The sequence below is a fragment of the Coloeus monedula genome (genome assembly GCF_965178545.1).
Source record: "Coloeus monedula genome assembly, chromosome: 5".
NCBI lineage: Eukaryota > Metazoa > Chordata > Aves > Passeriformes > Corvidae > Coloeus > Coloeus monedula.
In genome coordinates, this window is record NC_138785.1 from 74,159,036 (window position 1) to 74,187,009 (window position 27,974).

At 52.3% G+C, this 27,974-nt stretch overlaps 1 protein-coding gene across 6 annotated transcripts in view; it reads right to left on the bottom strand.

The window, feature by feature from the left end:
• Nucleotides 1-432: 432 nt before the first annotated feature.
• Nucleotides 433-27,974, bottom strand: part of EXOC6B (exocyst complex component 6B) — a 264,591-nt gene continuing 237,049 nt past the window's right edge. For 2 of the 6 annotated variants that reach the window (XM_082282320.1, XM_082282316.1), the window contains 2 exons: nt 7,603-7,715; nt 433-827 (listed from right to left, as the gene is read on the bottom strand). In XM_082282320.1, coding sequence (XP_082138446.1) covers nt 701-827; nt 7,603-7,715 — 240 coding nt within the window. In that variant the 3' untranslated portion in view covers nt 433-700. Of the gene's footprint in view, nt 828-4,860; nt 5,682-7,228; nt 7,375-7,602; nt 7,716-27,974 lie in introns of those variants that run through there. The other 4 variants (XM_082282318.1, XM_082282319.1, XM_082282317.1 and 1 more) reach the window with 4 other exon arrangements.

Below are 27,974 nucleotides of genomic sequence, written 5' to 3' on the forward strand. Positions count from 1 at the left end.
ATCCATGGATGTGTCCAGCAGCATCCCAGCCCCGGAGCGGTGCCACAGGACACATTCCCAGCTTATCCTTTTGGCTCTCCCTTCCCAAATCTGATCAAGGAGGCAGCTCCAAACCCTTCTCCATGATCCCAACCCCCTGGCAGGTCCCGGAGTGGAGCTCAGGGGTGGTTACGGACACACAGGAAAGGGTCACGATTCCAGGGATTTGCAGCCTAACACGGAAATCAGCCCACGGAGTGGGAAAAGAGGAGAAAAAACCCTGGGAAATCCCTTTTTCCTACCTAAATCCAAACCACAGGACACACTCAGGGTGACCCCCTTCCCCCTGCCCAGGAGAAGAACCCAAACCCATGGCTCTTCCCAGATTCTTGTGTTTTCCAAGGGAATAAATTAACAGAAGGAAGGCGGGACGATCCCTTCAATTTGGCTTCGACAAAAAAAAAAAAAAAAACAACCCCAGTCTGGGTGTGAACTTCTCTCCCAGGCTCCAAGAATTCCCATCACTCTCTAAACCCCTGAAAATAGGAGTTGATCCAGGAGACTCCTGCCACCACCTCTTTTCCCGGGACCGTTCCACCGGGAGCGTTTTGCCGTCGGGGGGAGGCTCCGCCGAGACTTTCCGGGTGAATAAAAAAATACAAATCTGCTCTCGGAGCGGGATTCCCGAGGGCCAGGCTGCGGGAAGGGGATCCCGAGTCCCTCAGGAGTGGTGGCTGTTGATGAGGCCGCGCAGCTGCTTGGCCACGGTGTCGATCAACTTCTGCTTGTCCCGCTCGTTTTTCCGGAATTGGGCGAAAACGTTGTTTTTCCTGCTGGTGTCCCGCATCCTGCACGGAGCACAGAGAGGTTATGGAGCAGGGATTGGGGGTGTCCAGCGCTCAGAGAGGAGGATGTGGAATTTCAAGGATCTACACCAGTTTTTGGGGCATTTTTCAGGCTTCGAACCCCTCCGATCCCAATCGACGCCGCTTTGGGGTCTCTCCCTAATTCCCAAATGCAGGAAATCCTAAATCCTCCCCCTTCCAAGCAGGGATTTCTCCGTCCCCACGTCACCTTCTGCAGCGGTGATGGAATTTGAGGAGGAAATTTAAAAATCAGCCCGGAATCCACAGAATTATGGGGTTTTGTTGAAAACGGTGCCTCGCGTGCACGAGACGCTGCTGGGAAGGTCTGGAGTTGTGAATTTTAAACATCACAAAATATTCCAGGGAATCTGGGCTTGTTTGGGTTGGAAGGGACCTTAAATCCCATCCATTTCCAGCCCCGTGCCGTGGGCAGGGACACCGTCTGCCGTCCCGCTTTTCCCAACAAATACAATATATAAATCATATCCATAGAGATCATTTCCATTAAATGGAACACGGGATAATTTCCATCCCGGGAAGGAACCCAGCTGGTTGGAAGGAGGCCTCCATAAATCCAGAGCCCAGCAGAGCAGGAGGTGGGAGGGGACCCCACATGCAAAGCTGGCAGAGGGGGGTTTCATGCACTCCTGCATTCCCAGATCCATATTTTGGGGGGGAAGAGGGCTTGGGATATGCTCCAAGGGTGCTGGGAAGGGAAAAAATCCCACCAGGATCAACCTTCCCGCAGCTCCTGAAGGCACAACCTCCCAAAATCCAACCTGCAGGGGCTCAGCTCTCCCAAATGATCCCAGTTTGTAAATGACTTTCCGGGTAAATCAGATCTGGCAGAGGCTGAGGGCTTTGGATGCATCCCATAATCCCAGGTTTTGGCTTTGGGGACCTAAATGAAGCTTTGAAGTGACAGGGACACGGCGCTGATAATCCCTGGGAAGCTGGCACTGGATCATCCCGAGGCTCTGGAGTCAACTGAGCACAACCCAAACCTCTGCAAACTTATTGGACACCATCAAAAATTCCAAGCTTTTCCAGGCTCCAGCCCTCCTAGAAAGAGCCACGGGGAATCTGAAATGTTCCCAAAAAACACCCAGCTCGGAACTGGAATCTGGGATAACAACTTCATCCCAAAGGGGAATTGACTGGAGTTACCAGTGCCCAGAGACTTGGGATCTCCCAACAGGAACAGGAGAGCTTGGAGCACTTCCAGTCACCAAAACTGGGATTTTTTTTGGTTTTCCCTATTTTTCAGCTGGAGCAGGTCGGCAGCTGCTCCTCCAGGAGAACCAGGGAGCGACTGTGCCAATGGGAAGCGGAGTTTGGAGTCGCCCAGGTCTTGCTATCATGGATTTTGGGATAAACAGCTCCAAACAGCTCCAGGAGATCTCTAAGCCCTTCCCCAGGAGAGCTGGGAGCTCTCCCAGTTTCCAGAGGGACATCAGAGGTGCTGGAAGTCACCCTGTACCTTTGGAAAGCTCTTCCTGTCCCTCTCCAGCCCTTCCACACAGCAGGAATTTAGAGCAGAACCTCCCCTGCCCTAAGAGCTTTTCCATCTACCATCCCGTGGGACCTGCTCCGGTCCATGGAATGTTTCGGGAGCAAGGCACATTCCGTGCAAGAAAACCTTGGGATGTGTTTGGATGATTGGCGAGGAGCGGGATGGATAAACCTCCGGATCAGGATGGCAAGGGATTGCAGCTGGAGCCCTGATCCCACAAAAAACCCTGCGGGTTTTTTGTGGGATCAGGGCTCCAGCTGCAATCCCTGGTGAAGTCTGGAAGCATCTGGGAGCTGCTGGCATCTCCAGACACATCATGAAGGTGCAAGAACTCAGCTGTTAATTATTCTTCATTAATTAAGTTGCCTAGAGGACTCAAAATCCTGCAGGATTCGGGTTGGGCTGTGCAGCTCCCCAGTTTCATTTCTCCGAGCAGAGCCTTGGGATAACTGGGAACACCATTAACAAACCCACAGAGGTAAAGTCTGGGAAGGACGGGAGCTGCTGGGATCTCCAGACACCACGTGAAGGTGCACGTGCTGAGCTATTAAATATTATTAATTAATCAAGTTGCCTCCAGGACTCAAAATCCTGCAGGATTCAGGTTGGGCTGTGCAGATCCACAGGTTTTTTTTTTCCCAGAGCAGAGCCTCGGGATAACTGGGAGCACCATTAACAAACCCACAGAGGTAAGGTCTGGTAAAGTCTGGGAGCATCTGGAATCTCCAGACACCACGTGAAGGTGGAAGCTATTAAATACCATCCACGAATTCAGCCACAGGACAGAAAATCCTGCAGGATTCGGGTTGGGCTGCGCAGCTCCCCGGTTTCACTTCTCCGAGCGGAGCCTCGGGATAAGCGAGGGCTTGGAAGCCGGTCCCAGGATTAGGAGTGAAAGGAAGGGAAAGGAGAGCTCGGCACTGTCCCCACCCCTGTCAACAAACACCACCTCGGAGAGAGCTGAGCTTTGTTTCAATTAATCCGGGAGGGGAAGAAAGCAGCGGGGTAAAAGCTCCTCTTTTAGCTCTAATTAGTGCATTTGGGAGGATCGGGTTCCGCAGGGCCCCGCTCCAGAGGCACTTTGCCTTTCCAGCGTTTCGGGCTCCATTGAAACCAGACAATCGAGGCCCTGCGAGGTGAGGGTGAAAGCCCAAGCGAGCACATACTTACACCCGGGATATCCTGGGAGAGAGGGGTGATAAGGGAGAGAGATAAGGAGGAGAACAGGTTACAGACCGAAGCGGCCCCGGCGGAATTCCCGGCGGGATGGGAGCGCTGGAGGCAGCGGATGTGCTGCCTGGGGTGAGGAGCCTCGGGAGAGCTCGTGGGGGGTGGGCAGGGACCCCTCAGAGGGGCTGGGATGAGGGCAGAGCCTCCGGAGCGCGTGGATGGAGCCACGGGGATGCGGGATGTGCCAGAGGCAGCCCAGGGATTGCCTCCGGAAATCCATGGAGATTGTCCTGCAGATTCCTTCTCACACGGACTTGGAGGGACAGGAGGCAGGGAATGGCTTCCCAGTGGGAAAGGGGAGCTTGGGCTGGGATGTTGGGAAGGAATTGCTGGCTGGGAGGGTGGGCAGGGGCTGGGCTGGAATTGCCAGAGCAGCTGGGGCTGCCCCTGGATCCCTGGGAATGTCCAAGGCCAGGCTGGACACTGGGGCTTGGAGCCACCTGGGATAGTGGGAGGTGTCCCTGCCCATGGATGGATTGGGAATGGGATGATCCCTAAGGTTCCTTCCAACCCAAACCATTCCAGGATTTTATGACTTTATGAAATGAGCCAGGCTGGGGTTTGGTGATGTTTTACCACCACCGAGTGTGGAGCTGCTCTCCTGCTGTCCCACCTCCTTCCCAGCCTCCTCAATCCCCTGCCTCTTCCAGCTGCTGCATGGCCAAGATCCCCGATTTTTGACGAGTTTTGATTTTCTTTCTTTATAATTTTCCTGATAGCTCTGAATAAACCTCTCAGTTTTTCATCTTGGATGTGCTGGGTCACGAATTCACTGTGGATCACGGAGATATTCCAGTTGGAAAAACCCTCCAATGTCACCGAATCCAACCATCCCCCAGCCTTTCCACATCCACCCCTGACCCATGGCCGTGAATAACCCAGGGGTAACACAACCCATAAAATCCCAGCAGGAAAATAATGCCACGAGGTGTAAAGCTGCTTTACACTGAGTTTGGTCCCCGTGTCCCCCACTGGTGCCCTCTGGATGTCCTGAGGTGCTGTGAGATCCGTTCTGTTCCTCTGCTGGACAGGAGCCAGAGGTTCCCTGGACCACGGATGACACCAGGTGACCACCTGGCCCTCTCTGCACCACAGAGGCAACCCCAAAGCTCCCAAACACCCCAAGGTCGCTCACAGAAGCAGAGATTCAGAGCATAATTCAGGTTGGAAGGGACCTTTAATGCCCACCCAGTGCCACCCCCTGCCAGGGACACCTCCCACTATCCCAGGTGGCTCCAAGCCCCGTCCAACCTGGCCTTGGACACTTCCTGGGATGTAGCTGGGTTTGGTTGGATTAACCATGGAATCAGACCACGAGGAGCAGTTTGAGTTGGGTTTGGGGTCTCCCTCTTTCTCCTCAAGGAGCAGGTGACGAGTTTAGAGTTGGGGCCACACTTCCAGAGGAACATTCAATGGCCCTGGATCCCTGGAAGCGTCCCAGGCCAGGTTGGACACTGGAGCTGGGAGCAGCCTGGGACAGTGGGAGGTGTCCCTGCCCATGGAGCTGGATGCGCTTTAAGGTCCCTTCCCACCCAAACCATTCCATGAGGATTCCCTCCCGCCCGCTCCTCCCGTGCAGGACTCAGCACCGCAGGAGCCGCTCGGAAAACGATAAATCCCCAAGTTTTGGCTCGTTCTCTGTCCCACCAGCTGGAAAACGAGCCGGGAGGTCCGTTGGGAGCCAAGGGGCAGGAGCAGAGTGGATCCTTCCCAAGGCAGCTTGGAGCTCTACCAGGGGCCATCATCTGGGAGACCCACCACGAGCAGGCCGGGCGGCGCTTCCCTCCCTCCGGCAAAGCCGCGGCGTTCCCGCCTCGCTGCTGGCCCGCAGGACTGGCACAAGCCCGGGAGCCACCCCGGAGCCCCGCGGAGCGTCCGGGCGCTGTTCCCGGCACGGCTCCAGGATCTGGGCCGGAGCTGTGCAGAGCATACGAACTACGGCCCTCAAAGGAGGGATTCAGCCCCAGCGGGGAGCTCGTCCTCGCGCAGGGCACCCAGAGACACCTCCTGAGCCCACGGGGCTTGGGAATCTCGGGGCGGCCGACGGGACGGAGGTGGAAGAAACAGGAAGAGAATTGAATAGAAGTATAGAACTAGAAATAAAAATATAGAACTAGAAATAAAAATATAGAACTAGAAATGAAAATATAGAACTAGAAATAAAAATATAGAAATAAAAATATAGAACTAGAAATAAAAATATAGAACTAGAAATAAAAATATAGAACTAGAAATGAAAATATAGAACTAGAAATAAAAATATAGAACTAGAAATAAAAATATAGAACTAGAAATAAAAATATAGAAATAAAAATATAGAACTAGAAATAAAAATATAGAACTAGAAATAAAAATATAGAACTAGAAATGAAAATATAGAACTAGAAATAAAAATATAGAACTAGAAATAAAAATATAGATCTAGAAATAAAAATATAGAACTAGAAATAAAAAAAAAAAGAAATAAATTGAAACAAAAAAACCGAAGTAGAAATAAATAGAAATAAAGAAATATGGAAATAAATAGAAATAAAAATACAGCAATAGAAATGAATAAAAGTAGAAATAAATAGAAATAGAAAGAATAGAAATATAGAAATAAATAAAAATAGAAATATAGAAATAAATAGAAAAAATATAGAAATAGAAATAAATCGAAACAAAAAGATAGAAGTAGAAATAAATAAAAATAGAAATAAAGAAATATAGAAATAAAAATACAGCAATGGAAATGAATAAAAGTAGAAATAAATAAAAGTAGAAATAAATAGAAATAGAAATAAATAGAAATAGAAATATAGAAATAGAAATAAATAGATATAGAAATATAGAAATAAATAGAAATAGAAATATAGAAATGAATAGAAAAAAAATAGAAATAGAAATAAATCGAAACAAAAAGATAGAAGTAAGTAGAAACAAAAAGAAGTAGAAATAAATAGAAATAGAAATAAAGAAATATAGGAATAAATAGAAATAAATAGAACTAGAAATAAAGAAATAGAGGGATAAATAGAAATAAATAGAAATAGAAATAAAGAAATATAGAAATAAATAGAAATAAAAATACAGCAATAGAAATAATTAAAATAGAAATAAATAGAAATATGTAGAAATAGAAAAAAATAGAAAAAAATATAGAAATAGAAATAAATAGAAATAGAAATATAGAAATAAATAGAAAAAATATAGAAATAGAAATAAATAGAAACAAAAAGATAGAAGTAGAAATAAATAAAAATAGAAATAAAGAAATATAGAAATAAATAGAATTAGAAATATAGAAATAAATAGAAAAATTATAGAAATAAATAGAAAAAATATAAAAACAGAAATAAATAGAAATAAAAATATAGAAATAAATAGAAACAAAAATATAGAAGTAGAAATAAATAAAAGTAGAAATAAAGAAAAATAAAAATAAATAGAAATAAAAATACAGCAATAGAAATAAATAAAAATAGAAATACACAGAAATACAGAAATAAATAGAAATAGAAATGCAGCAATAGAAATAAAAGCAGAAATAAACAGAAGTAAAAATACAGAAATACAGAAATAAATAAAATTAGAAATAAACCCAGAAATATAGAAATAACAATAAATAGAACGGAATAAAAGAGAATAGAAGGGAACCTACACCAACGTGGTCCAACTGCCCGACCCCTTCACAACCAGAAGTCGTTCGTGGCATTGCCCAAAAATTCGGGATGGCCACTCCTGCCTGCAGCCCAGCACACGGTGGAGGATTTTGGAGCTGGAGATTCACGTCTGCAGTGAAATGTTCTGGTAGGACAAGGCAAAGGCTGCTCAAGAGCCAACAAAAAGACGGACCCGCAGCCAAGCCATTGAATTTGGGTAATCTGGGACTCGGGTCCATGGGATAAAATGGGATTTTTCTATCTGAGCTCCCTCGGGCCACCCAGCGCTGGAGCTGCTGCTCACAAGGATGGAATGAGCTCCTAAAGCAAGATGGGAATGAAAATGATCCCGGGATTCGGGAGCTGCACTCACTTTTCCAGCAGGATGAGGGCTGTGGTGGGGTTCACACGAAGGTACTTGCACGTGGGTTGTCCGTAGTCGGCCAAATACGTCGACCAATCCCACTGGATGAACAGATCCAAGAGCTGGAAAGGAAAAACAAACGGGATTGGAAAAAGCTGGAAAAGGGAGCAGGTGCTTCCCTAGAAGCCAACAGAGGCCCTGGGCAGGTGGTGGTATCAATAAAGAACGGTTTGCAGGCTTTATTGATTTGTTTAATATTATTCTGTTAACACTTAATCATTAACCTGATAATACTGCACTCTTAATTTAGGAATATTTAGCGTTAATTAACGCAGGGCTGTATTAATTCGGCCATTGAGCATTCCTGCTCTGTGACCCCTGTTTTTGGGGATTTGAGGTCTGAGGCGCCGCGAGGACGTGGGTGACAAACAAGCGCAGTGCCCTGACGCCCTCAGTTACGGCAGGAGGAAACTTTGGGGGTCAAAGTCACCACGAACTTCTTCTGTCCCCAAACAACCCCCAGCGCCGCTCTGACCATCCCCCACGGAGTTCTCATCACCCTTGGTCCATCCCAACACCCTCCAAGTGCTTTGGAAGCGTCTCCAGCGCCCAGAGCTGCCCGAGGAGCTGCGGGGTTATTCTGGGTGAGCTCAGCTCCCGGAGCCTGGGAGTCCCAGGTGCTTTCCAGACATCGGTAAGAGAAACCACCAGGCCTTGGCAGCAGGGGAAGGAAAGGGATTAACTCAGCCATCCGTGACAGTCCCTGCTCCAGACCGCCAAAATTCCCACCTGCAGCCCTTCATCTCCACGGATGACCCCACTCCTCCCAGCCAGGTGAGGGACGGGCGAACGACAGCCCAGGCTGCCTAAATGCCCTCTTCCCACACCGCTCCCACCCTTATTTTCCTTAAAAACCAGGTGCTCCCATGCCTTCCCCACATGTGGATCTCCTCACCTCAACGAGGACTTGGCTTCTCCACCCCACCCACAGGGGCACAGCCCGGGATTCCCGGGATGCCGCCTTCACCTCAGCACCGTCCACCGCAGGTTAATTAAGAGCTCCTGCCTTTCCCCCCCTCCCAAAGATCCCGTCTTGGAGCGCTGCTGTGACCACTCTATTTGGGGACAGGCTGCCAAGCGCGTGGACGTCTTCATCGCCCTCTCGGCGCGTCCCGGCGCCCACCACCGGAGCCGGGAGAGGCCGGGCCCGTCCCACGGCCAAGCGGGGCCCATAGAGGCCTCATTGTCCCCGCGTCTCCATGGTTTTCCTGGAGGCCCCGGCGCTGTTTAACAACGCATCCTGCCCCGCCAAGAAGGGGATTTAGCTCCTCCGAGACCTCCAGATACAAAACAAAAATGTGCGACAAGATTCTTTTTGACTATGTAGGTCAGGGCAAGGAAAACAAGCTGTCGGGAACAATCCCCCGGGCTGGCGGGGGGGACGGATTAGCTGGGACCTAAGAGGGCTTTTCCAGCCCGGGTCCCGCTCGGCTTTGTCCGGCGGGGCCTTTGTGTGAAACTACAAACCCGAGCTGAACATCATTGGCGGGAGGTTTTTCCAAGGGGCACCTTCGAGAGAGACAACCTTAAATATGATTTCACAGGCGCTTTTCAGGCCGAGCGCCGGGGCCAAAACGCTTCCGCGGGGTTTGGCGGCTGCTGGGAGGAGTCGCATGGTTGTAGAGGCTCAAAGGGAACCCCCACAACGCACCAAAGGCCTCTTGCTGGTGGCCCCTGGAGGCTGAACGTGTCTCGGGCAAATCCCAAACAAAGCCCAACGAGTTCTTGCCATGGAAAGTGCGCGGCCGGAGCGGCCAGGTAGCTGTTGGTGGGGAGGGGGGAGAAAGAGCCAGGAGGAAAGGGATGAAGAAAGAAAGGATATAAAGAAGTAAGGATTAGGAAGGAGTTTGGAGAAGATGAGATTAAAACGTTGGGAATTGTTCTGGCAGGGGCTCAGGAGCAGTGCAGGAGCTTAGAGGGACACGAAGCTGCTCCCAGGGCTGGAGCCCCTCTGCTCTGGATCAGGCTGGGAGAGCTGGGAATGTTGCCCTGGAGAAGGGAAGGAGCCAGGGAGAGCTGCGAGCCCCTTGCAGGGCCTAAAGGGGCTCCAGGAGAGCTGCAGAGGGACTGGGGCCAAGGGCTGGAGGGACAGGAGGCAGGGAATGGCTTCCCAGTGCCAGAGAAACTCCAGTGACCTGGAGCCATCGGCAGCGGCTCTACACAAGCCCAGGTGTTGCCCAGGTGGCCAAGAAGGCCAAGGGCACCTGGGCTGTCCCAGCACCATGGTGGCAGCAGGACCAGGGCACACCTCAAATTCTGGGGCAGTTTTGGGCCTCTTCCACCAAGAGAGACCCTGAGGGGCTGGAGCTGTCCAGGGAAGGGAACGGAGCTGGGAAGGGGCTGGAGAATTCCTGAGGGAGCTGGAAAGGGGCTCAGGCTGGAGCAAAGGAGGCTCAGGGGGGACCTTGTGGCTCTGCACAAGTCCCTGACAGGAGGGGGCAGCCGGGGGGGTCGGGCTCTGCTGGCAGGGAACAGGGACAGGAGGAGAGGGAACGGCCTCAGGCTGGGCCAGGGGAGGCTCAGGGTGGATATTGGGAATATTCCTTCCTGGAAAGGGCTGTCCAGGCTGATGGAGTGCCCATCCCTGGAGGGATTTAAAGCCCTGTGGATGTGGCACTGGGGACACGGGGCAGTGGTGGCCCCGGCAGAGCTGAATGGAGGCTGGACTCCATCTCTGAGCGCTTTCCCGGCCTCACCGATTCCATGACTCCCAACGCTCCCACCTCAGCCTGGACCTTCCCGGAGCTCTCCCAGAGCCAGGCTCCCCCCGGGTGCCTCCCGACAGTGACGGATGGGCTGTGTATTTTCCAACTGTTTGCCCACATCCATCTTTTTTGGCTCGGCAGGTCCGAGGACGGCCGGGGCCGGCACCTTTGGCCCCGGCTGCCGGCGCTCCCAGCCCGGCCGTGGGTCGCGCTCCGGAGGGGAGAGGTCCTGCAGGAGGAAGCCCGAAGGCTCAGGGAGAGCTGCCTCCAGACGATTTATCTGTCACATAAATGTGGTTTTATTGGTTTTACTGCTTCAACTTTTCACCTCTGCTGCTAAATCTGAACGGGCCGAGGGGGAAAGAAAAGAAAGGGAAAGGAAAAAGCCGGCGGCGCGGGGCTGCCGCGGGTCTGCCGGGGGAGTTTCCAAATCAAATATGCAAATACCATTAATTCTTTAAACTGGAGTCTCCCTTTCAAGGCCATAAATCAAACTCGACAGCACATCCACTGTGGGGTGGGGGGGAAGGAAAAGGAGAGGAGGGAAAGGGAAAGGAGAGGAGGGAAAGGGAAAAAAGAGGAGGGAAAAATAAAGAGGAGCTTTCACCACGATGATGTGGGAGTGGGATAAGATCAGGAAGCTGCAGACACGCTCAGGGCTGGGGACCTGCAGCTTCCTGGAGTTCCAGGAACACCTTGAGCAGGAGCAGGGAGAGGCGCAGGTGGAGCTTTATAAAAATGGGGAAGTGGAGGATAATTTAAATAAAATGCTGAAAGAAAGGTGCTAAAAAGAAATTAAAATCCCATATATACACATAGAGGCACTTGTATTCAAAGTGAAATCAGAATTCGAGAAAAGGAAATGCTGGAATGAAAGAATTAAACCGGGAGCCGGTTCCCAGCCCTGCCCCAGGCTCCCCTAGGAAGAACTTTCCCCCCATTTCATGGAATCGTTTAAACTGGAAAAGACCTTTCACATCATCAAGTCCAACCACCAGCTCTACCTCAAAACCACTTCCTTTCCATCCCCCTTGCAATGTCACCACCTCAAACTCTTCAAAAACGTCCTTTTCATCCAAGCAGACAAATTTTTATGCCCCTCGCCTCAAGCGCAGGGAGAGGATGGCTGGAAGGTCCCTGCAGGAGGACACCAGGCCACCGTTTGACTCCGCGTCCCCCTCCAGATGCGAAGGAGAGCGGGGACAGTTTGTTCTGTCTGACGACAGAATCTGGATCAAATCCTCCCAGCCAAGCCAGGAGTACTGGAATGTGAATCCAAACTGATTCCAAACACAGCCTGCGAGCCCTGCCAGAGCTCCTGGAACCGGATCAAAGCCACCACCGGCCTTTGCACGCTCGCACCCGTGTCACAGCCATGGAATCGTGGGATGGTTTGGGTGGGAAGGGGCCTTAAAGCCCACCCAGATCCAACCCCCATGGGCAGGGACACCTCCCACTGTCCCAGGCTGCTCCAAGCCCCAGTGTCCAGCCTGGCCTTGGACACGGCCAGGGATCCAGGGGCTGTGAGTGCCCCGTGTGACCCAGCATCCCCCAACAGGGAATTGCACCAAAAGCTCCTGACCTGCAGGAAATTCCCATGGGAATGCACCAGTTTTGCCAGGAAAAGGGAAGGGATTCGGTTGCGTAAGAGACGTCCCCTCATCGTGGTTTTCCAGCCCTTTAGGGGTGGCTACCAGGTGGAGGAGGAGGAGGAGGAAGAGGAGGAAGATCTCTCTTCTCAAGGAGCAAAGGCTCCAAGGTGCCACAGGAAAGGTTCAATCTCCACACAAGAAAGAAATTCCCTGGAGTGAGACCCATCTTCCACTGGGACAACTTCCCTGTGGATGTGGTGGAGACCCCATTGCTGGAGGCTTTTGGGATGCATGACAGGGTTCCTTCCAGGCGCTCCTTCCCCACACCAGGCTGGACCAGACGAGCCCTCAAGGTCCCTTCTAACCAGGGTGGTTCTGGGATTCCATCCCAGAAAAATCCACCCCTTCCCTCTGATCCACCATCAGATTTCCTCCCAGGGACAGGGCGGAGCACCAAGATGGAGCTGGTGGGACTGGATGGATTTGGATTCCACCAAGATGGATTGGAGAGGACTTTCCTCTGCCGGTACCATCCCAGCAGATGAGATGGCGCCAGGGTTGGTGGGGAACATTCCATAGAGAACCAAACCTTTCCTTCAACAAAAGCCTAAATTAGGGAATTCTTGTGTCCCTGAGGATGCTCAGCACCATTTCAGTCCTCGTTTCTCCAAGCACACCCAGCCGGGCCGAGGTCTCCTCGCGGTGGGATTCTGGGGACACTCAGATCCCCACGGGAGGGACGCCGATGCCACGTGGTTATGGCCAAGTGCTTGTGATGAGTTTTATGTCCCCGGGGCATGAAAAAGCAGGAATTCAGTCCATTTGGTGCTTTCCCAGCTGGAAGCAGCACTCCAGCCCTGAACCCTGCTGAGGGCCATGTCCAAGTCCCTGAGTGCCCGCTCTGATTTTCCGGGGAAGAAGGAGGGAATGGTTTCAGAACCAAGGTGAAAACAGCTCTCCAAGCTCCATGATCCCTCCTTATCCTCACAACCGCCGTCTGATGCTCCTCCTCGCAGTGCTCTTGCTACCTGGGACGAACAACCTTTGACCCAACACCTTCCACAAACCGGCCCTGCTTTGATTTGTACCAGATCGCGCCTCCAACTCCGAAACCTTGGAAGAAACTTCCTTCAAGCAGCTCCTTGCCCTGTCTGGACACCGCAGCTCCTCAGCAGAGGTGACAATGAGAGGCTGCACTTGTGTCCCACCACTGTCCACCTGGAGGACAGGACAAGATGCTCCAGTGGGACACAAAACAGTGGTCGGACCCGGTCCTGCTGGGGACTTCCGAAAAAGACACAAAACTACAGAAAACCGGTGGCAATTCCCAGTGTGTCCACATCCAGAACCCATCCCACCACTGGTGGAGCAGCCCCTTCCACCCGCCAGCAGGGAATTGTTATGGATGACAAAAACCCAAGGAGCTTCCAGCAGCAGCAGCCACGGACAAGCGCAGCCCAAATAATTTATTTTGGGGAGGTTTCAATTCCGCCTCGTGGGAAAGGAATACTGAAAGAGAAAGAAACATTCCGACCCCTGGGAAGACGTGGGGTTCGGACAATAGCATTCCCAAAGAGAAAAGGCACCAGGAATTGGAACATGATGTTTGTTGTTGAATTGTGAAAGGCACGGAGGGGGAAATCGTGGCCTAAGTGAAAACAGGAGCGGAGCTGTCACTGGTTTCACCGGAAAAGAGGATTTGCTCTGGGAATTGGAGGTCCTTGGGGTGAGGGGCTGGAGAGCACCTGCAGGGAATTGGTGATGGACAAGGAAAGGGATCCACACACGGAGCACAGGGAAGGTAAATCTTAATTTAGGTGCTCCCCAGACCTGGATTTCTGGGAAGTATTACAGATCCAAGAGTCCTGCTTGGACCTCTCCGTGAGACACAACCACCCCAAGTGACACTTCCAGGTCTCCTGGGATGTCCCACCCAGGGGACAGAACCAATTCCAAGCTCCTCGCCTCACTTTTAACTGGGTTGATCTTGCAAGTTAAAAGCAGCAATTTAATTTGGTTTTTCCTCTTTTTATCTGCAAAAGTCAAACAGTTCCTGGGGAAAAAAAAGGAATCCAGGAGAGGAATCTGCTGGAAGGATTTATGGCAGCGAGGATAGTTTGTAATGGAGAGAGGTTTGAGACCAACAAAACCCAAATCTGTCCAGCCTGGATTATTTTCAGCTTCACATTATTGCCTGTTTATAGGTTCTTGTATTCCTGATAGCCCAGATTTCCAGGGAAAGGGCTCCACAAAGCTTTTTGCACGGAGAGATCTCCCGGCTTTCCAGCTGTGAACATTCATCGTTTATTGGGAGGAAAACCTCTGGCTTTCCACCTCTGGCTTTCCACCTCTGGCTTTCCACCTGCTTTGAAGCCACGCTGGAATTACAAGGGGTTGACTTTTCTCCTCTTCCCGAAGGAATTTCTTCCAAGGGCCTCGTTAAAACCTCAGAAAATTTGTGTTTCTGGGCACCAGGAGCGGCCGAGGGAGCCTGGAGCAAAGGAGGCACAGCTCCCTGACAGGAGGGGGCAGCCAGGGGGAATTCGGGATCTTATCCCAAGGAACAGGGACGGGAGGAGAGGGAACGGCCTCAAGTTGTGCAAGGTTGGATACTGGGAAAATTCCTTCCTGCAAAGGGCTGGCCGGAGGGGACGCTGAGGATCAGCATCACCACGTGTGGGGTGACAGCTCTGGAAAGTCCCCCCAAGCCGCACTCCCGGCCTGGCTTTAGTCACCCGCTGGATCTTTGCCCGCAGGGAAAGCTCCGCTAAATTCTAGGGAAATCCCGAGTTTCTCTCACCACGGCGCAGCCCTTGGAAAATAAAAAAAAAGAAACAAGGCCTGAAAACGATTTGGTGCAAAGCCCAAAAAACGTTGGGATTCCAACGTTTCGGGATGGCATCGGCCCTTCCCAGCGATAACACCCCGACAGGGGGATTTTATGAATGGCCACGGGAACAAAAGGAAGCGGAGCTGCTGGATTTAGTGGCCAATTTGCACTCCTAAAAATAATCCCTTGGACTCATCCCATTCTCCAGGCAGGTTCACAAGTTTGCAGGGAAGGCTGGGCCCGGAGACGGGCGGATTTCCACCCTCCGGACCCTCCGACGACGCACGGGGACAATACTGGGCGGGAGCCAGGAGGAATGAAAGAGCCTCGGAAGAGCGTTCCGCAGGGAATTCCGCTATTGAATAACACTTGGCTTTTCCATTGAAGCGCCACAAAGAGGGATTCATTCCCAAGGCAAAGATGTCTCCTGTAGCAGCATCCCCCAGATCGGGTTCTGGTGGAGCTGCACCCAGCGAGGACGGGGCTGGATAAATCCTCTGGCATCAGCATCCAACGCCATAGGGGAGAAATTCGGGATGTGATGCTTGGGAAGCGCTCAGGGTGTAGGGAATTGTCCTTGGAGGCGTTTTTGAAGGTGTTTTGGGCAGGAGAAGGTGGATTTTGGAAAAGCTCCGTGGTTGGGAGATGATGGCTCCATGCTCAGGGTACCCCATCATACAGAATTCCTTTTCCGCTGCTGCATTCCAGGTGTCCACGGCCTCCTGGGTTTCCCTGCCTGACTCACACGTCCAAATCAGTGGCTCCAAAGAAAACGTAAGGAAATAACGTGGAAAATCCCAGTATTTCAGGAGCAGACAGTCCTTCAGTCAGGGAAGAGCAACCACGAGCACAAAGCACAAAACCCCCGAACACAGGGAAGGGCTTCAGAGGGGAGAAATCAGGAACTGTCCAAATAAACCTAGGGGAAACCACCTCCAGCATCATCCCAGCTGGGAAAAAATCATCCCCAAAAAGGGAAAAGAACCAATCACTCCAATGCCACTTTTCCAGGAGGCAGCATTCCCAAGTCACGGATGGGGGGGGAGGGGTCAGTGCCGCCCGTGAGCAGCAGAGCCAGGCACTGCAGGGAGCAGGAGACACCGAACCACGCTCCGGGACCGACGGAGCCCAGAGGGTGCCACCAGCACCGGGCTGGGACACCCAGACCCCGCAGCCAGGGGCATTTCCCCTCTGAGGGGTCCCACCAGCAGCGGGGAGCAAGAAATCCTGAGGGCTCCTCCTCTGCACGGCGACAAAACCCCATGAGATTCGTGAGATGTGAACCCAACCTCTCCGGACATCCCAAAAACCACCGGCATCGCCTCCCCGAGCCCCACGGGGCCGAGCACTCCACGCTTCGCTTTCCTGCCGCTGCTCAGCTGATGCCAAACCCTCTGCAAAGTTGCATTTTTCTCGTGTTTACACGTTAAAAAGGGGCTAAAAAAAAAAATGGATAAAAAAAGGAGGTGACCTCTTGCTCACCCCGGGCGGGCTGTGAGGAGCCGCCGCTGCCTTCACCTCCGGCTGAACTTCCAGATTATCTCAGCCAAGATTCACCTTGCACTGAACTTGTACCCGGAGCACGGCACAGTCACGGAGCCCTGATTAAACACTGCAGCACCACGGGGCCATAAATTTATACATTTAATGAGGATTAGCAGCGCTTCCTCCCGCCCTCCTCGGGCTGGGGAGTGCTGGGAGCACTGGGAAGCGATGGCAACGCTGGGAAGCGCTCCCCAGCGCGGGTTAAGACGTGGAAAAGCTGGGAATACGAGGGAGATGGAGCAGCTCCTGTGCTGTTCCCTGCCACGAGCTGTGCACGGAACCCGGGGCAAATCCCACAGGAGCAAGCACGGAACGACCCGTGGAGGGCTTGCGCCACTTCCCGCCCAAAAAACACCAGGAAAAGGCAAAAATGCTGTGGGACACGGCGCTCCGGGAGCCCGTGGGTGCCTTCGCCCAGCAGGAAACCGTCCGCAGGCCGTGGCCTCCTAAACTCTGGCTGCCCTCTTCCCACCGAGCGCCGCATCCCAGCGCCGTCCTCCCGTCTCTTTTCCAGGACGGACGCGTGACGGGAGGCAGCGGCGGCCTCCTCCTCCTCCTCCTCCTCCTCCTCTCCTTCTCCTCCTCCTCTCCTCCTCCTCCTCCTGCTCCTCCTGTCCCAGCTGCCACGGAGGGAACGGGAGAGCTCCGCGCTCGCCGACGCCGGCCGGGGTCACTCGGCCGCGCCAGGGGAGAACGTCTGGGCGGCGAAATGGATCCGCTCAAGTTCAAGTGCTTGGAATGCCTCCCTCTTTTTTTTTTTTTTTTTTTTTCCTGAAGAAACTAAACTAATACATCCCTGCTTTTCCTGATAACTTCCTCCTTTCCCTCGGAGGTTTTGTTTAGCAGATCCATTGTTCTCGGCCAGCCTTGCCCTGGGGTCCAATTTGAGAGCGTTCTCATTTTTCCCCCTATGTAAGCGATGCTTATTTCTTTAAGCTCCACTGTAAACACAAAGCGCACGGCAGAGCTCTGGCCTGGCTTTGCAGGAGGCAGCCTCGGCTCTGGAACTGCTCCTCCGTGGGGTTTTTTTATTGGAAACAAAAGGATTGGGTCTCCTTGCTCCAAGGAGTCAAACACCTGCGGGATGCGGGAACCCGCGGGTGGTCCGGCGGCTCCGTGACCCTTTTCTGCTTCCAGAAATGTGGCTTTGCTAATCAAAGACTTCTTGATTGTTCATTAGGGGCAAGGGCTGAGGCAGCAGGACCCTCTGGAGGTGGCCTGAAGGGGTGCTCAGGGTGAAGGAGAAGCCACCAGAGTGTCCTCTGGGAGGGGTGGCACGGGGGGACAAATAGAAACTAAAATATAAAATAAATCCTTGGAAGAGGGGAGAGTGCCTTGGACGGTTCCAGGGACACGCCAGGAGATGGGATTTGGGAAGGATGGGTGATGAGGCCACCACTGCCCCGTGTCCCCAGTGCCACATCCACAGGGCTTTAAATCCCTCCAGGGATGGGCACTCCACCCCTGCCAGGCCTGGACAGCCCTTTCCAGGAAGGAATATTCCCAATATCCACCCTGAGCCTGCCCTGGCCCAGCCTGAGGCCGTTCCCTCTCCTCCTGTCCCTGTTCCCTGCCAGCAGAGCCCGACCCCCCCGGCTGCCCCCTCCTGTCAGGGACTTGTGCAGAGCCACAAGGTCCCCCCTGAGCCTCCTTTGCTCCAGCCTGAGCCCCTTTCCAGCTCCCTCAGGAATTCTCCAGCCCCTTCCCAGCTCCCTCAGGAATTCTCCAGCCCCTTCCCAGCTCCTGGAAGAGGTTTCCCAAAGAAGTGCCCCATCCCTGGGAGTGTCCCAGCCCAGGCTGGATGGGGCTTGGAGCACACTGGGATAGGGAAGGTGAGGAAGGGGGTGGAACCAGGTCCTTTAAGGTCCCTTCCCACCCAACCCATTCCATGATTCCACGGTGAAAGAGGAGGATTTCACGTTCCCACTCATGCCAGGTCTGCCTGGGAGCATGGCCAGCCCCTCTCCCCCTCCACAAACCTTCTCCTCCGGAGAAAATCCCGAGTTTATTTGAACCTGTTCCCTTTTTTGGTGGATCCGAACCGTTTCAGGAATTTGGAATTTGCAAGGAACGAAAGCGTGGAGTTAAAAACTCCAGTGGAGAACGTGCCGCACTTTTGGCAACCTAGAAACAACTCCTGGATCACCCAAGCCCGGCTCCTAATTCATTAAAAGCCCCAAATCCTACAGGACACATATTCCTGGGATTAAAATGATGCTGAGCAGCAGCTGAGGCAGGATTTGATGCCGGGGCTGCACCCGCCAGACGGCCCCGGGCACGGGGAGCCCCGGCAGGATTTATGGGTATTTGTTGGAGATAAAAGCAGCCCAAGAACCTCTGGAAAACAAAAGCCAAGGCTTTTTCCTTGGAGTGTCACAGTAACCCCTGGACGGCCCCGCGCTCATTGTCACAGCCCTGGAAAGGTACAAACAAAGGGAACTTTGGGTGCCAAGAGCTGGAGCAGGAGGGAGAGGAGCGGCCCGGCGGCCGTGAAATTCCCTTTGCGGCGACTCCCGGGGCAGCAATCCCGGGAAGAAACGGTTTGGGATGAGCACGAGGAGTTCTCGCCCCATTCCAAAGCGATTCCCGGGGGGAAAGGCGATGAGGGAGGAGGGTGGAGTCCCCCGGGATTGGGGAATTCGACACCAGGGCGGTGATGGGGGAAGAATAAAAAGTCCCTTTTGGGGTCAAAAATGCCCTTTAAGAACATTTTTGAGGCTGGAAATCTGAGGGTTTGGGGTGGGAGTGGTTCCCAAAGGATGGGATGTATCCCAAAAAAGTTCTGGTTAAGGATAAGGTCCACAGGTGTTCCCTAAATCTGATGCTCCTCCTGCCCCAAAGATCAGCAGTATCTCCAAGAAAAGTGTTTTCCAGAATTCTGGGGAATGAAGACAATTTCGAAATGGAAGAAAACTGCTCTGGGGAGGTTGGAACAAATATGGAAGGGGGGAAAAGGGAGAAAAAATTAAAATGAAGGAAAGAAGGAAAGAAAGAAAGAAGGAAAGAAGGAAAGAAGGAAAGAAGGAAAGAGAAAGAAAGAAGGAAAGAGAAAGAAAAGAAAGAAAGAAAGAAAGAAAGAAAGAAAGAAAGAAAGAAAGAAAGAAAGAAAGAAAGAAAGAAAGAAAGAAAGAAAGAAAGAAAGAAAGAAAGAAAGAAAGAAGAAAAGAAGAAGGAAAAAGGAAGAAGAAAAGCAAGAAGGAAAAGGAGGAAGGAAAAAAAGAAGGGAAAACGAAAACAAAAGATGAAAAACCAGAAAAAGAAAAAAGCAACAAGGAAATGAAAGAAAAATGAAGCAAAAAAAAAAAAAAACCAAAGGAAAAGGGAAGGAGGGAAAAAGAAAAGGGAAAACAGGGAAAATAAATTAAAGATTAGGAAAAGAAAAAAAAAAGGAAAACGAGAAGACAGGAAATAAAAATAATAGCAATGAAAAAAATCCAAAGAGATTTAATGTAGATGGAATTTCAGAGCAGGAGGATTTGCCAAAGCAGACCCAAACTCATCCATGGAACCCTCATCTGCCGCCTGGATTTGGGAACGAGAGTCAAGGATCTGCCACCGGGATTTGGCATCAAGTCAGGGATCTGGCACTGGGATTTGGGCACTGGAATCAGGGATCTGGCACTGGGATTTGGGCACTGGAATCAGGGATCTGGCACTGGGATTTGGGCACTGGAATCAGGGATCTGGCACTGGGATTTGGGCACTGGAATCAGGGATCTGGCACTGGGATTTGGGAACCAGAATCAGGGATCTGTCACTGGGATTTGGGCACCAGAATCAGGGATCTGGCACTGGGATTCCCTGCAATCAGGGATCTGGCACTGGGATTCCCTGCAATCAGGGATCTGGCATCGGGATTCCCTGGAATCAGGGATCTGCCACCTGGATTCCCTGCAATCAGGGACCTGGCACCGGGATTCCCTGCAATCAGGGATCTGCCACCGGGATTCCCCGGAATCAGGGATCTGCCACCGGGATTCCCTGGAATCAGGGATCTGTCACTGGGATTCCCTGGAATCAGGGATGTGGTACTGGGATTCCCTGGAATCAGGGACCTGGCACCGGGATTCCCTGCAATCAGGGATCTGTCACTGGGATTCCCTGGAATCAGGGACCTGGCACCGGGATTCCCTGCAATCAGGGATCTGTCACTGGGATTCCCTGGAATCAGGGACCTGGCACCGGGATTCCCTGGAATCAGGGATCTGTCACTGGGATTCCCTGGAATCAGGGATCTGCCACCGGGATTCCCTGGAATCAGGGATCTGTCACTGGGATTCCCTGCAATCAGGGATCTGCCACCGGGATTCCCTGGAATCAGGGATGTGGTACTGGGATTCCCTGGAATCAGGGACCTGGCACCGGGATTCCCTGGAATCAGGGATCTGGCACCGGGACTCAGGCGCTGAACTCCCGGTTCCAGGTCTGGTGGAGCCACCGACTCCCACCTGTCTCGGGATGGCCACCGACGGATAAAACGCTCCAAACCCAGCAAAGCCCCTCCAGAATTTGTCCAGCTCGCGTGACCTCAGTGAACTCAGCCTAGACTAAGCCCAGCTCAGCTTTAAGCCCAGCCTAAGAAGCCTCGCTAAGCCAAACCCCCTTTTCAGGGCATTTTCCACCCAAACCGAGGCCTGTGTGTTTCCATCATGGTTTTGTTGCCTCATTCCCCCCTTCCCAGCACGTTTTCCTGGCAGGAAGGAGCAGCAGCCGGGCCAAGCCGTCTGCTGGCCCTTCCCTGAGCTCCAGCGGCCGCGTTGGAGACAAATAAATTTGTCTTTATTTACCCCAAACGTGTTTATTTTCTCCTTCCCTTCTAATTTGGTTATTGTTTGATAGGAACATAAAGCAGAAGCCCCGATCGATGCCAGAGGCTCCCAACCCAAGGGTTCCTTGGAAACTTCCTTGGGGTTGTTGGAACGTTTCGGAGGGGTTATGAACTCCTTAAACAAACAGCTGAGGTCATTGTTAGTCACAAAAAAAAAAAAAAAACCAACAAAAAAAGGGAATTATTTCAGGAAATAATAAAAAAAAAAAAAAGCAGGATTAAAGCTGCAGCCAGAAGCTGCTCCCAGAGAAAGGAGAGGGGACGGGGGATGGCGAAATCCGGGGCAAAACCGCCACGGAACCACGAGCCTGGCACTGCTTTGGCAGCTGCTGTTCCAAACCCCTCTCTCCACGTTTTTAAGGTGTCAAATCCCCATCAAATCCTTCTCGCAGGACTCAAGGTCAGAGATCCCCACCACGGTTCCAAGGGTCATTGTATGGGAATGGGAATGGGAATGGGAATGGGAATGGGAATGGGAATGGGAATGGGAAAGGGAAAGGGAAAGGGAAAGGGAAAGGGAAGGGAAGGGAAGGGAAGGGAAGGGAAGGGAAGGGAAGGGAAGGGAAGGGAAGGGAAGGGAAGGGAAGGGAAGGGAAGGGAAGGGAAGGGAAGGGAAGGGAAGGGAAGGGAAGGGAAGGGAAGGGAAGGGAAGGGAAGGGAAGGGAAGGGAAGGGAAGGGAAGGGAAGGGAAGGGAAGGGAAGGGAAGGGAAGGGAAGGGAAGGGAAGGGAAGGGAAGGGAAGGGAAGGGAAGGGAAGGGAAGGATCCATCAAAGCCAGTGGATGTCAGAGTGACTCCATCCAAATTCATGGATACAACACCTGGACATCCATAAATTCAGGCTCAGGGAAGGAGTGGGATCTGAGCACGTTGGAAAAGCAAAGGAGAGAGGCCTCTTATCCCACACATTCCAGGCAGAAGGAAGAGCCTGCCTGGCTGCCTCTACCCCAGCCCCCTCCCACCCCCTGATCCACGTGGGACAGAATTCCATCCATGCCAGAGGCAATGGCTCCACTGGTTCCATTTCCAGTGCCAGGGGTATCAGGATTCCCACTGGGCAGGATTGCTCCCACCCCTGGGTGAGCCTGGGAGCTCCGGAGATCCCAGAGCTCCGCTGTGATCCCAGGAAGGATGGGATCCGCTTCCCACCTCCAGCAGATCCAGCTGGGCCATCCCAAATATCCAAGCCAGGAGAAGATGGACGCGCGGAAAACTCCTTGGAATGGAGACATTCCTGTTTTATGCTGCTGCTCATCCCTCCTTGTTGCTAACGAGGCTCTCCCCCGGCCTCATTTCTCATTCCTGCTTTCTCCCACTTTTCTTCTGCCTTTGTGCCTCCCCTCTCTGTGTCTGATCCTCTTTTTTCCTTAAAAAAATCCCTGTTTTCTGCACGGCCCCAAAACCCCCTGAGCCTGCCCAGACAGAAACATGAATAAAATACAGAGGGAATTCAAAAAGAGAGGGAAAATTAAAAATAAATAAAAGCCAAGCAAGCTCCTGGCAGGTGCCGAGCTCTCCTTGTGCTCCAAGAGGAATTTTTCATGACATCCCATCACTTATTTAGGCTGTGGCTCCGTGACCTCCCGCATTTCCCTGCATTCCAACGAGGGATTGGCAGCTCCTCTGCCCATCCAAATCCCAGCCCAGCCCTGGGATGGGCAAAAAAGCCTCCAGGAAATAAAAAATATTTAAGGAATTGATTGGACAACTGATCAACGGGAATCATATGGGAAATCTATGCCCCAGTTTAGGAAAAACAGGAAGGAAAAAGGAAAATCCTTGTGGACGGAGAAGATGTGGGAGGAAGGTCAGTGAAGTGGGAATCCAAGGGGTTTTTATTCCTCTGCTTGGTCCGATGGCGAAAAGCAGGAGGGAAAAGACGGGATGGGCAAGAGGGAAAAGCAAAGGTGCTTTGGAATCACAGGAACACGGAATTGTTTGGGTTGGAAAAGATCCGTAAGAGCATCGAGTCCAGCAGTGCCCAGCAGTGCCCAGGCCAGCCCTGCCCTGTGTCCCCAGTGCCACATCCACAGGGCTCTGAACCCCTCCAGGGTGAGGATCCCACCACTTCCATGGGCAGTTCCAATGCCTGACCACCCTTTCCAGGGAGAAATCTTCCCTCATTCCAACCTAAACCTCCCTGGCACAACCTGAGGCTGTTTCTCCTTGTTCTGTCCTTGTTCCCTGGGAGCAGAGCCTGATTCCCACCTGGATTCGCCTCCGTGGCATCCCAGAGAACCTCTGAGAGCCAGGGATGGAGCAGCCCTGGGTGAGCCAAGCCCTGAAACGCTCTGGGAAATGAAGAGGAGCAAATAAAGCCCAGGAAATAAAGAGGAGGAAATAAAAGATGAGCAAATAAAGCCCAGATCTGATTTCAGAGATGCTGAAAATCAGCAGCTTCATTAAGAACTAAATTAATTAGAGCCCGTGGGAATTAAGGGTTAAGTAATTTCCAGAGTCATCCTGGGGCTCCTAAAAGCCACCAAGTGCTGAGATAAGGAAGTGTTCAGTGAACACCGAATTAAACAACTGTGGTTTTATCTCAGTTTATATCTTGTGATCGATCCCTGATCCAGGGATGGGCCACCCTTATCCCATCTGAACCTCATCCCATCTCTGGAACTCCCTTCCTGCTGGATTCTAGGGAGCAGCGAAGCGTGAGCCCCTCTCCAGGGATAACGCTGGACTTCCCCCTTCTCCAATTTCCATGGAACTGGGAGTAATTTAAGAACCCTCCACCCTTGGTGGGATTGCAGGGAACTCCAGGAGTGCTGGGAGGAGCCGAGAGAGAAAAGCAGGGGCAAAACTCCCAGGCCATGTGAGCCTGGCTCTCCATTTCCTTTGGAAAGGATTAGGCTGGATATAGGATTAAACTGGATGGATTATATTGTGTTAGATGTAAAAATTATATAGAACTTTATATGGTTATGGGTAATATTAGATAATGCTGTTTGTGGGGTTTATGATGTTATAAATGTATTATACATTATATGTTATATTACAGGGAATCAGGGAATGGGTTGGGTTGGAAAGGACCCTAAATCCCATCCCATTCCACCCCATTCCATGGGCAGGGACACCTCCCACCATCCCAGCTGGATCCAAGCCCCAGTGTCCAGCCTGGCCTTGGACATTCCCAGGGATCCAGGGGCAGCCCCAGCTGCTCCGGCAATTCCAGCCCAGCCCCTGCCCACCCTCCCAGCCAGCAATTCCTTCCCAACATCCCAGCCCAAGCTCCCCTTTCCCACTGGGAAGCCATTCCCTGCCTCCTGTCCCTCCAGCCCTTGGCCCCAGTCCCTCTGCAGCTCTCCTGGAGCCCCTTGAGGCCCTGCAAGGGGCTCGCAGCTCTCCCTGGCTCCTTCCCTTCTCCAGGGGAACATTCCCAGCTCTCCCAGCTGCCTCCAGAGCAGAGGGGCTCCAGCCCTGGAGCAGCTCCGGGGCCTCCTCTGGGCTCTCTCCAGCAGCTCCACGTCCTTCTGCTCTTGGCCCCAGGGCTGGGGCAGCTCTGCAGGTGGGCTCTCACCTGAGGGGGCCCAGGGACAGAATTCCCACCTTTCCTGCTGCCCACGCTGGGATCAGCCCAGGGCTTGGGGGGGTCTGGGCTGGGCCATTCCAGCCTCATCCACAACATCCCAAACCCTTCTCCCAGGGCTGCTCTCCATCCTTTCCTTCCCACACGGAACCCTGCAGGTTTATGGAAACCGAGTCCAGCTCATTCAGGGAACTGAGAAGGCGCAGCTCCACCTGGACCTGTTGCCACAGATGCAGCGTCAGCCACTGAGACAGATTTATTGCAACAATTAGCAGTAATTAAGATCTAGGATCAGAAACGGCACAAATCCCATTTTTCACATGTTCTTTTAGGAACAGCTTCCTTGAAATCAGCAGGAAAAAGAGGCAAAATCCCTAATTTGTCTCAAAGAGGTCCCTGAACTCTGGGAACCTGAGCAAGGCCGGCGCTATGGGTAAGGATGAGGAGCGGAGCCATCCTCTGAGGTTCACGGAAGTCGAAGGGAAGGAATCTTCCCCGCTCCCTGCCAGGCTCCCGGTGGAGCCGGGAAGAGGGGCCGGCTCCCGTCTTTCGTTTCTTCCCCCCCAAGGCCTCAGTTGGGAGTTTACAATTGAATTTTCTGCCGTCGGACCGCGGAGCCCTTTGTGTACAGAACGTCTGATGGAAACGGCCTTTTTCAAATTAACCTGGAATTCGGGCAAAAAACCTCCATGTGTTTCTGGTTCATTAGGGAAGGACATTTGGAAAGGGAAGAGCGCTCGGGGAGGGCGATGGGGTTTGGCTGGCAGGGCAGTCGGGAAACAGGGATCTCCTGCCACAAACGGCTGCTCGGCATCACAATTCCTCCGGGAACGACTTCGTTCTTCCCGGAGTTCAGAACCTCCGCCCGTGACCCAGAGCTGCTCCTGCATCCATCCCTCCCTCATCCCCCTCGCTCCCGGCTGCCCATCCCGAGTCCTCGCGGTCCCAAAGTTGGGTTTGATGGTCTTGGAGGGCTTTTCCAACCGAATGATTCCATGGTTTGAAATGGAATGTGGATCTGGCGGATAAGCTGCCCTCCTGCCTTCCCAGCTCCTTCCTTTTTGGGTTAATTCCTCAGGAAAATGGGGCTCTCCTGGGTATTTTTAATTTGGTTTGATACCTAAAAGGGTCAATCTTTTCCCTAAAATCCAAACAGGCAAGGAGAGACCTCAGAGGTGGGGAAGGGAAAAGGGGAAAGGGGAAAGAGGAAAGGGGAAAGGGAAAAGGGAAAAGGGAAAAGGGAAAAGGGAAAAGGGAAAAGGGAAAAGGGAAAAGGGAAAAGGGAAAAGGGAAAAGGGAAAAGGGAAAAGGAAGGGGAGGGGAAATGGGAAGGGAAGGGAAGGGAAGGGAAGGGAAGGGAAGGGAAGGGAAGGGAAGGGAAGGGAAGGGAAGGGAAGGGAAGGGAAGGGAAGGGAAGGGAAGGGAAGGGAAGGGAAGGGAAGGGAAGGGAAGGGAAGGGAAGGGAAGGGAAGGGAAGGGAAGGGAAGGGAAGGGAAGGGAAGGGAAGGGAAGGGAAGGGAAGGGAAGGGAAGGGAAGGGAAGGGAAGGGAAGGGAAGGGAAGGGAAGGGAAGGGAAGGGAAGGGAAGGGAAGGGAAGGGCTGATGAGACCAGACTCCCTACGGATGTCACTCCCAGGACAGCGACGTTTCCCACTTCAGATATTTTAAAATACCAGAAAAATACTGAAAAAATATTGAAGAAAAGGTGAAAATATATTGGAAGAAAAGCTTAAAATACTGTAATATATTGAAAAGCATTGAAAGAACATTGAAAAATACTGAAAAAATTTAGAAAACGTTTTGAAAAAGATGCTCAGCAAATCCGCTGTGCGTCTTCAACAGCCCAACCCTTCTCCAATCCAGCTCCCTCTGCCTCTTGGAAACCGCTTCCCTCCCTACTGTTTTTTGGGATCCACACTTATTATTCTTCCTCTTCTCTCCTTTGTTATCACTCTGCTCTCTCCCTCCAGGCTTTTCCTCAGCCCTGTTGCTTAATTTTTCTAATCCCTGCCCCTCGGAGGGAGGAAGCCGTCCTGTTTTCCTTATTAATCAGAAATCTCTGGCGCTGACCACAAGAAAAGGCTCCAGGAACAGGGAACGTTTTGGTTCAGTGCATTCCATCACAACAGAGCTACCAGCACGCAGAGCCCACGGAGCCCAGCAATATTCCCTGGAATCACCTTCCAAGAGCACGGCCCAGCAAAGGGGCTTGGGGGTTTTAGGAGCCACCGAAATTCCTTAAAACTGCCGGGTTGGCGTGGGGCTGGGGCTGAAGTTTGGAAGCTGGGGGGGATATGGTGTTCCCAGCTGGATTTTGGATACCTGCCACCGGAATGGGGTGGGGAAGGAAGTCCATGAGCAGTGGCACCAGCCCACCGTGTCTGCTGGAAAGCTCCCACCAGGATGGGATGATCCTGCTCTCCTGAGAGCCCACCTGGAATTCTGTGTCCAGGTCTGGTGTCCCCAACACAGGAAGGACGTGGAGCTGCTGGAGAGAGCCCAGAGGAGGGTCAGGAGGAGTGGAGCATCTTCCCTCTGGATCAGGCTGGGAGAGCTGGGAATGTTGCCCTGGAGAAGGGAAGGAGCCAGGGAGAGCTGCGAGCCCCTTGCAGGGCCTAAAGGGGCTCCAGGAGAGCTGCAGAGGGACTGGGGCCAAGGGCTGGAGGGACAGGAGGCAGGGAATGGCTTCCCAGTGGGAAAGGGGAGCTTGGGCTGGGATGTTGGGAAGGAATTGCTGGCTGGGAGGGTGGGCAGGGGCTGGGCTGGAATTGCCAGAGCAGCTGGGGCTGCCCCTGGATCCCTGGGAATGTCCAAGGCCAGGCTGGACACTGGGGCTTGGAGCAGCCTGGGATGGTGGAAAGTATTAATTACGAGGCTTCCATGATCCCAGAGGGGTTTTCCCATCCTAAGCCCCCCAAGTTCAACCATCATCCCTCCACCCCCTCTTCCAGGAGCACAGCCACATTCCACCTTTTTTTTCCCAGTTGATTCCGTACCTTCCCAACACTGGAAAAGAACAAACTGGTGTAACTGGGCTCTCCATTGTTAAGGAACAAAATAATGGAAAGGGGAATTCCTGATGGAAGAGGAGAGGACCAAGGGATGGGGGTGGGAATGGAGATGATGGGGATGGAGATGGGAAGAAGGGAAATATTTCCCTACCGACCCTGCACTGAGACAGCACAGCCCCAAACCAGCCAAAATCAGGGTTTATATTTACCTATATCTGTTTATTTATATCTAAATATCCATCAGTCCCCATATCTGTCCCTACATCCATCCCAAATCCC